The sequence below is a fragment of the Papaver somniferum genome, chromosome 3, assembly GCF_003573695.1.
Source record: "Papaver somniferum cultivar HN1 chromosome 3, ASM357369v1, whole genome shotgun sequence".
In the NCBI taxonomy this organism is placed as follows: Eukaryota; Viridiplantae; Streptophyta; class Magnoliopsida; order Ranunculales; family Papaveraceae; genus Papaver; species Papaver somniferum.
In genome coordinates, this window is record NC_039360.1 from 213,667,499 (window position 1) to 213,677,216 (window position 9,718).

Sequence of the window (9,718 nt, forward strand, 5' to 3'; positions counted from 1 at the left end):
ATCTCAGGTTACATTTCTTTTCATGTTCTGTATGTATGTACAAAGGTGTCCACCTTTGTGATATCTTCTGTATATCATACTTGTACACCGGTGCTATGATTCATATATAATTCATTTTTATCTCATGTTCACCACTATGTACACCCTTAAAAATTCTGAATAATTGCATTTTTCAGCACTCCTTTATCATGGAAAAATGAAATTCCTGAAGATCCAGAAGACCAGATGCACCTTGATAACCAGGATATGATGAACACAACTGAAACTGATGAAGAATCATTTAGTGAAGCTGTGATAAACATATGAAGCCTTATTGCAGCTGAATCCTGAAGCCATGTTGCCGGTCTTTTACTCAAACAAAGAGAAAATCTGGAGAAGGCACCTTACATGACAAAGAAAGAAAATGATGACTTTCTAAACAATTTGTCAGAATCTGTGTCCGTGAAGCTTGAAAAAGGTTGTTACAGAACATCACCACCTGAAGTGAAGTAAAAGATAAAAACCATAATTCGTGACTATTGTTTGAACTGGTCATTATTGAGCCAAGAGGAGCCTAAAGAAGAGACGTCACAAAAATAATTATGTCATAAAAATGTACAAACAAGGATCATTGCAAAAGCATTATACATCCAAGAGCATCAAAGTGATTTTTCAGCAGTCTAGAAATTGATGAAGATAAATCTCAAAAGACACCAGCAAAGACAAGAGTAAGGAAAATGAAGGAAGGAGAGGTGTTGAAGACAAAAGCGGCTGTCCAGTTGTCCAAAACACTGCAAGAAAATAGAGTTTCCAAAAGAAAGCCAGATCCTGACTTCATCGGAGGTAAAAACAAACCAGTGGGGATAAAAATCGATCAAAAGGCAAAGGAAAGGTGCTAGAAGGAAACTATATTGCACTAGAATATTGTCTTTGTTCTATATCCATCTATCTTCCCAGATATGAACTTTTTGACCATTTCCCACCTTCTATATTATAATATTTCTGTATGTTGGCCACTCCTTCTAGAATACCTTTTCAAATCCAATAATCATTAGCCTTTGGCTTAATGCCCATTCTAATTACCTCATAATCCTCAAGGTGAGAAGCTTTCATGGTTGAGGACCATAGACAATCTGGTTTAGATATAAGCCTCCATGCTATTTTAGTTATCATCACATTATTGAAGAAATCAATATTCCTAAAACCTAGTCCACCTAACTCTTTTGGCTTACATACAACGTCTCAAGCAATGTGATATAATCCCATTGGTTTCTCAGGATTTTTACTCCAGAAAAAATCCCTTTGGAATTTTATTCATTTCCTTGCAAGAGGCTTTTGGGAGTTTCAAGCAGTTCCTTTGATAGATGTTGGAGGTTAAAATGACAGAATTTATCATGGTAGTTTTGCCTACAGTAGAAAGATTAATTTTCTACCCAATAATCTGAACTTGAGATTGTTAATACATGGCTTGAAGGTTTGGATTTTAATTTTTTTGTTGAATAGAGGAGAGCCCGAGCACTTATCCTTTATTTCAATCTTCTGATTGCATGAAGTTACCTATGTTGTCAGCAATATCTGGAGCAGTATTCTTGCCGGAAAAAATCCCTGATTTAGAAAAAAAATATCATTTGTCCAGAGGAGTTTCTAACTTCAATAAAGAACTATACCATATTTTTGCATTCTTCCATGTTATTTTTACAAAAAATCATACAATCATCAGCAAATAGTATATGGCTTTTGGAAAGGGCTTGTAAGCAAAGTTTGGTGTCATGAATCAATCCCAATTGCTCAGTATTTATCAGACTTCTAGAATGGGCTTCCATACATAATAGGAAGAGGATTTCCTTTTCTTAGCCCCTTTTAAGGTTTAAAGAAATTCCCAGGAGAGCCATTGGTGGAGCTGCATTGATGCATAAGGTTGCACCATTTATCACTGAAGCCCATTTAGGTCATATTTTCCATCAAAAAGTTTCAATTAACTCTATTAAAAGCTTTAGTCATATTTCTTACTGTTCCTGGTGTTCATGTAGTGAATTAACTCATGAACAATGACAATGTTGTAAGAAATTTATCTGTCATGTATGAAAACATATTGGAAAGAGAGGATAAGCTTAAGTAACAAGGGTTTTAGTATTTTATCAAGAAGTTTTGAGATGATTTGGTAGTTGGTGTTGCACAAAGATATGGGTCTAAAATAAGATGGGGTTGTCAGAGTATCAGTTTTAGGTACGAGAGATATAAAAGTGGAGTTCATTTCTTTGATAATGAAACCAGAGTTAATGAAGTTTTGGACCATTTCCACAATATGTCTCCCTAATTACATCATATTGGCTTGAAAGAGGTTATTCTTAATTTCCATTTTTGGGTATAAGGTTAATGATATTTTGGTTGATGTTGATGGGTTCCGTAGTGGATATGTTTTCAAAGTGAGAAGTAAAACATTCAGATATAGTTATGATGTCAGTAAGCCAACCCCCCCTGGTGTTGTAATACTCCGATTCGGCAGGTAGGGTTCGCCGATTGGAATATGGGTAATGGTTTGTACTTTCCTAACACCGATGCTTTTTCAACACAATTGGTTCCATAGTTGGTAGAAACTCTGCAGTTAAGCGTGCTCGGGCGGAAGTAATCCAGAGACGGGTGACCTCCTAGGAAATTGTTGCCGGATAACCGCAGTGATGCCCGTTGAGAACCCCACACTGCCGGATAAGCGTAGTGGCTAAGTGGGTATGGTATCGGTGGAGGGTAGGGTCATTACAGGTGCTCTGGATGGAATCAATTTTATTTCTTCTCATTCTTTTCTTGGCAGATTCATCAAAGAACTTGGTGTTTTTATCTCCTAACCTGATAATTTGGTATATATTCTTTGTTTTCCAGAATTTCTCTCGGATATCATGCCATTGTTGAACACTTTTCTTGGATTTTATGATAGCATCACCTTATGTATTTTCAAACTTGTTCTTGGTGATCCACTCCAAATATTTGATACACTCCTCCATATTAAAATTGATGTTACCGTAGGTAGTTTTGTTATATAGCCTGAATCTGACCTTGACATCCTTTATTTTCCTAGCTATGATGAAAGCAAAAGAACCTAAGTGTTTCTTTTTCCAGCATTTAGAGATAATGTCTTTGCATTCTTGGTGATCAAGCAAAGGACCAAAGAATCTAAAGGGTATTCTAACCAGGGTTCCAGTTAGGGATTGGTATTTAGAAGAATATAGTTGTGATCAAAACGAACAGTAGAGGATTAGAAATGGTGGAGCTAGGGTAAATATTAAGCCAACTGTAAGTATGTAAACCTCTATCAAGTCTTTGCTCAGTGAGGAGATTGCCATTTTTTTGTTGGTATAAGTGAATGGGAATTCAATGTAGCCAAGGTCATCGAGACCTGCTTCTTCAATTTTATCCATAAAATACCAGTTTCAGAAAAATCAATAAGATACTGGATATATTTCATGATCATGAAGAACAAGGTTAAACTCACCCATAAAAAGTCAAGGTAGGGTATTCTTAATACCAATATTTTCAAGCATATTCTAGGAGTTCAGTTTATCCTTAGTAGTATAGGGAATACCATAGTAGCCTGTGAACAACCAAGGATTTCCATTGAATGGTGTGATAGTAGCATTTATGTGATTATTATAGAAATCCAAAATGGAGATAGTAACACTGGACTTCCAAGCAAGAGCTAACCCACCGGCAGTGCCAATAGAACCCTTAGGTTCAATAAACCAGAAGTTGGTAACCCCTATGTTTCTAAAGACAGAACTAAGATTCTTATATTTCTGCTTAGTCTCAAAAATAAAATAAAAAAGTCAAGATTCTCTTTATTCAAGATGTCATTTAGATTTCTGCTAGTATTATATTTACCTAATCCTTGGCAATTCCAAGACAAGATTATGAAAAACTGCCAAAGTAACATATCCTAGGATAATGAAAGATAAGAATAAAGTATCCTAAAAAATAGTACTTGGTTATGCTTAGGCTAGAATGGGCTAGCGTTAGAGCAACTGACACTAAAGCATCAACATAGAAAGCCCGGCCGGCTACCATAATAGATTGAGGTTAAATAAAGGAGGGTATAAATTAAAGATAGTACCTCTCCAGAATGGAAGGATAGCTCCCACAAGGTTGCTAATAGTCAAATTGGGTGAGGGATCAATCTCCATTCCTTGCTCCAAACTGCTGATTTTCTTGTTGGGAGGCATTGAGTCTTTAACTTTTTTCATTTGATCGGCATAAGTCTCCAAGGAAAGAATTTTCTTTTTTTATTTAGTGGTTATAGGATCATGATGGGACAAATTATTTTTGTTTTTGATTTTCAATCTTCTTCTTTCCATAACAACGTCTTCTGGTTATTGAATTCTTCATTCAACTGAGTTTGAATATTAGCTAGAGAATAAATAGTTGGTATGGATTAGGGACGGAAAGGGAGATTTTGGGAAGATATTTTCAGGGTTAAGTTTTTCATCATTGTTGTTCCTATTTTTATGATCATGAAGACGAGAAGCATTCTATAGAAGGGTTCTTTTTTTTTTTTGAGTTGTTTCCTTGAGCTTTTGACCAACAACAATTTTCTTGTGGTTCCTTTGACATGCCAATATATCAGGGTTTTGAGTTGGAATTTCCCTCATACTAGGATCTTGGATACCAGCCTTGAAGATGATGAAGTTTTCCGGGCCATCAAGTTCCACAGTACTATTAGATAACCCAATATGTCTTTGAGCATTTCTCAGCTTGATGGAAAACTCAGCAACGACATCTTTATCAGAATAAGTCATTTTCTTGGCTATATTATTGGGGTTCAGGGGAAAGGTATTATTGGATTTGAAGTAGAAGATACGTGAGGTTGGTATTTAGGAGTGGTGCAGTCGATTTTTTCTCCACAAAGGGGGTCGGGATGGTAAAGAACTCAACAAACTTTGTAAAATTGAATATTATTTAGAGCATAGGAAAATTCCAGTCAGTGAGAGATTATAGGACTATCATAAGCATTTACACCATTCTTTAGAGCTCTAGTGATATCAATATCAAGCAGAATTTTCATGTTTATTCTCTTCATTGTCTCTTTCATATGGTTTCTTAGCCTCTTGAAAAATACCAGCTGGTCTAAGAATATTGCTTATATATGGAATTATATGTTTTGGAATCCTCTTGACAAGAACCTAAATTTTGACAACATAGAAATTTTCTTCATCTATATAATCATACCTGATGGCGGGACTTCAATGAGGACTATTAGTTTTCCAAAAATCCCTCTAGTTCCACCTTATATAAAAACCTTGTAATTATCCATACTACCCAAATGATTGAGTAATAGTTTCTTCTTTTTTTTCTATAGGTCAACTCCAGCATCTCTTTTGAGCTCCCAGTTGCTAATGATGAATCCAGAAATGGTTCTGGTGTCATGTGAAGCTCTACTACATGGTCTTCCGATGAAACATCAATTCCAGTTTATTTCTTTTTTGGGTAGGATTTTCCAGGGTTTATAAAGACTTTGGAAAATATATCTTCAAGAATTTTCATTGAAGAGTTCATTTGACTCACAAGGTTAACGATGGAATCATCAGATTTGGTGTTGTAAGTAGAGGTCATTGAAATGGGGAGGGTGAGTCTGAGATGATTTTGAATGATAATTAGAAGAAGATGTTTGGGATAGTTATATCCAGAGAAAATGATGACTTTAATTTGAAAATAATCTGAGGCGATAATTGTTGTGTAGTATATCATGGGTTGTTCAGAGAGCATACTCATAGCTTTGAGGCAATCTTCTTTTTTATATATGTGAGGAAATCTCCTTCTAGTTGCACCTGTTGCAGCTTCATTTGATTGTTGTTGCCTTGTTTCCCTCTTTAATTGGGACTTCCTCCCACATCACGTTAATCCATCTAGTTGCTCTGTAAAGACCATTAATTATTTGTGTTTCATGGGCAGTAGGATGAAAGGTTTCGCTGATGTTGATTTTTGGATCCTCTGATAGGGCCTTCCAATACTTTGTTCCCTGAATCCCTGTGGTGTTGGGTTGATCCTCTTTGTTAAAGGGGTCCTAAATTGAGATTAGGTTGTTAGGCGCATATTCATATACAGGGCCGTCTTACAGTATTTGGGTACCTTAGGCGACAAATAAAAATTGGGCCTTTTTTGGACTACCGAATAACCGATGCATTACACAAAAATATTTACCTGATAGCACAAAAGACGTACCTGATAACACATGATGATATGAGTATAATATTACCAAACATTTATCATTTTGTTCAAGAAGATACAATACTAGTAATGGACGTAAAGATCGACCTTTTCGCATTTACGGATGCGAACTCATTTATAATACTATCATAGTCAATACTACTTAGCATATCTGCTTCAATGGATAACATCGCTAGTCCGTTTAATCTTTCTTGAGACATCGTTGATCGAAGGTAGGATTTGATCAACTTTAACTTCGAAAAACTTCTTTCTGCAGATGCAACTGTAACAGGGATTGTCAATAAAATTCTATATGAAATAGACGCATTTGAATAGCAGCCACCCATATTTGTTAAGAAACTCAACACGTCAATAGCCTTTTTTGTTTCGTTAGGCAAAAAACTTCGCAAAACCTTCAACTCCGTATATAACTCATCCCCATTGATATCGAATTCCATTTCATAGCTTAGGTACTTTTCAAGTTTCACACAAGAATTCCGTAAGGTACTATCATCAAGAGACCTTAATTTTTCTATATTAAACAAAAATCCATAAGTTTCCTCGTATGCTTGAAATTGTTTAAACCTACGTTTGAGAGAAGAAATAGCCTGGTCCATTATAAAAATGAAGTATTCAATTAGGAAGGATTCCATACCTTGCAGTGGTGGTTGTACTTCCTCTATCTCATCGATTTCATCAAAGTGCTTTTTTCTTTTTCGTACTCGTACCTCATAAAAAATAGGCTCTATATTCATGGATGTTGCAAGTATTTTAGCTTATTCCAATGCCCCCTCAAATCCATTCCTTCTGTAATCCTTAAAGAAAGAAACAAGATCTTTTAGTTTAGTAACGGCATCATCAAGATTCATATCTTCGGTTTGAAGTTTAATGCTCACTGAGTTAACCGCAAGTAGTGCTCTATGCCAAACAACCATACCAAGTATAATCTCAAAATTATCAATCTCTCGTGTCAATATGGAATAAGCAGTACCCCTTGTCTTCGCATCAAAATCAGCCGAAGTCGACAGCTCTATTAAGGCATCTCGTATTTCGGGAGCTTGAAATCGGATTGCTTTGATAGCTTCTATATGACTCTCCCACCGAGTATCTGATAATGGTTTAACCGTAAGACCTTTTACATGTTTCTTAAACACCGTCCAACATTTTGTAGATCCTGAGAAGAAGTTATATATATGTTGCACCACTTGGTACCAAATATTTATTCATATCTCCGGTTTGAGACCTTTCTACGGCATCTTTTCTTTGTCGTATTACCGCTTTGGCATGACCACTTTTCTGCTTTCCAGTCATGGTTTTCGCCTTGTCGGCTTGGATTGCTTATATTACCTTGTACACAGATAAACAAATGAATTGTTTACCAAGGTGTCAGTACACATGAATACATGATAGAAGTATTAAAATTGGCAAAAGGCAAAATCCCACTTCATGTAAAAAAAGTACACTGCAGAGAATCCTATCAGGCTTAGTGTTTCTGAAAGATAAAGAAGAGGAAGGAAGTTGTGCCTGTTGTCCTCGACTCCTCGTGGAATTAAAGAAATTTTTTTTTTCCTTTGACGTATGTATAGGTAGTATGACCCAACCTTTTTGGGCCCCCTAGCAAATTGGGCCCTAGGCAGCTGCCTATACTGCCTTGTGTATAAGCCGGCCCTGTTCATATAAAAAAAAAATGTGGTCTAAGTTACGGTCTTTGTCTTTAAAGAATTTTGTGCATCTGGCCTTGTAGAATGCCATAACCCAACTGCTCCTCTTCTGATGGTGTTTTAGGTGGGAGTTAGTGGCATTTAGTTGGTGGCACACACTCTTAGAAAAAGAGCATGTTTTAAGTACTACTGCATCCTAATTTTAGTTGCACAACCACATAGCTAGCTAGCAGGGAAGTGAATGATCGAGTAATTTGATGTTGTTGGCAATTGAGGTTTCCTAATAGAGATGATGGGGCAGCCATAGGTGCATTCTTCAAAATGTTGTTGGAGTGTAAATTATGTGATATTGGAAAATAATAAATTGAAAAAGAACAAACAATTTGACACGAGATCAGAACCACATGCTTAGGAAATTCTTCTTAGTGCAACAGTTCCAGGTATACCACAAGAATGAGTGATATTATACCCCAACAAGAATGATGTGCGTGCGATAGAGTTGTCCGATATATATATGGCGATTGTATAAGCACAATACAAGTAGCGCACTCGTTAAACTTAATAGTAAGAGTGGAAGGAAATAAACAAACAAATCACGCACAACAAAGCAAGAAAATGGGAAAAGAGCGAGAAATAATAGCCTTCTCTGGGATGTTTTGCAAATGAAATTTGAATTTGCATTTATAGACAGAAATACAGAATGAGAAGGTGAAGTCAATGCACAATTAAGTCCGAAATGATGTTGCACAATGGCAAACATAAAACAGTCATAAACCAAGTAGAAATTATCTCGCTATTACACAATACAAACTGTCTTTAGAATAAAAATATTGGTACGAAATATTGTCTGCATGGGGTCATATACCCGATTAAAGGGAAAATGCTAATACAAAAAAAAAAAAAAAAAAAAAAAAAAAAAAAAAAAAAAAAAAAAAAAAAAACGTATCTTGGTCCTAGAGATCTTGGTTGAACTCATTCCCAAGCCTAAGCCCAGAACCAGACGTAACTTTTTTTTCTGAAACCTGTTTTGAGACATACATTCGGTTGAAAATTATCAGCTGAACTTAAGCAAAAACATAGGTTCGGCTGAAAGTTGAATATGCCTCACAAAAACTCGGTCTACCTCAAAATAGGTTTTTTTTTATAGCTCAATCAACACTAGGCGTAACGTGCTCCAAATGTGAGAGAGAGATAAGTGGTGCACCGTACTAGCTATTGCCAAGTTCTCTCCTTCACACATAAAAGTACCGACTTAGAAATCATACTTGGATTTGTTAAAAGTTTAATGTAACAAGAGAACAATCATCTTTCTTTCGCAACAAAAGAAATGAGCTAATGTCCTTAATGATCGGAAAGTCCTAATAAGATGAATTCCCACCAAGACTAATCTAAACTCATTTTCTCCAACTAAGATATTATTGGTCATGTTATGTTTAATCTAAACTTCGCCCAACCAGGGAAATGTACATCTAGCACAGTACGTCTAAGGAGTAAGGAAAGCCAGTTAAACTCTAATTGGATAATTAACTCAACATTTATCTAGTTATTATGTTTGTAAATTTAGTATGCTCACGGGTGAAAATTAGGTGCAAGCTAGATCTTCATGTTGGCTCCACTCCAGCTCCTCCGTTGGGCCTAAATTGATTACAAAAAATGGGTCATTTGTCCAAATATTTTTAAAACATGATTCAAATGGACGAGTAAAAATTATTATGGGTGAAATGGATACCAAAAAAATAACAAGGATAAAACTGGATTCATCCTGACTTAAATTTAAAAAATAGTAAGGATGAAACTGGATGCATCCTGATATAAATTTAAAAATAAGAAAAAGTATTTAAAAATAGGTATGATGAAACTGTTTACATCCTAACTATTTTTATATT

General features: G+C 35.7%; 1 protein-coding gene across 1 annotated transcript; it reads right to left on the minus strand.

Moving 5' to 3' along the window:
* Positions 1–6,183: 6,183 nt before the first annotated feature.
* Positions 6,184–6,927, minus strand: LOC113362089. The gene is made up of 2 exons (XM_026605079.1): positions 6,827–6,927; positions 6,184–6,703 (listed from the first exon to the last, which is right to left on the minus strand). The coding sequence occupies exons 1-2, from the start codon at positions 6,924–6,926 to the stop codon at positions 6,240–6,242; spliced, it is 564 nt and encodes a 187-aa protein (XP_026460864.1). The 5' UTR covers position 6,927; the 3' UTR covers positions 6,184–6,239.
* Between the last annotated feature and the right edge of the window lie 2,791 nt (positions 6,928–9,718).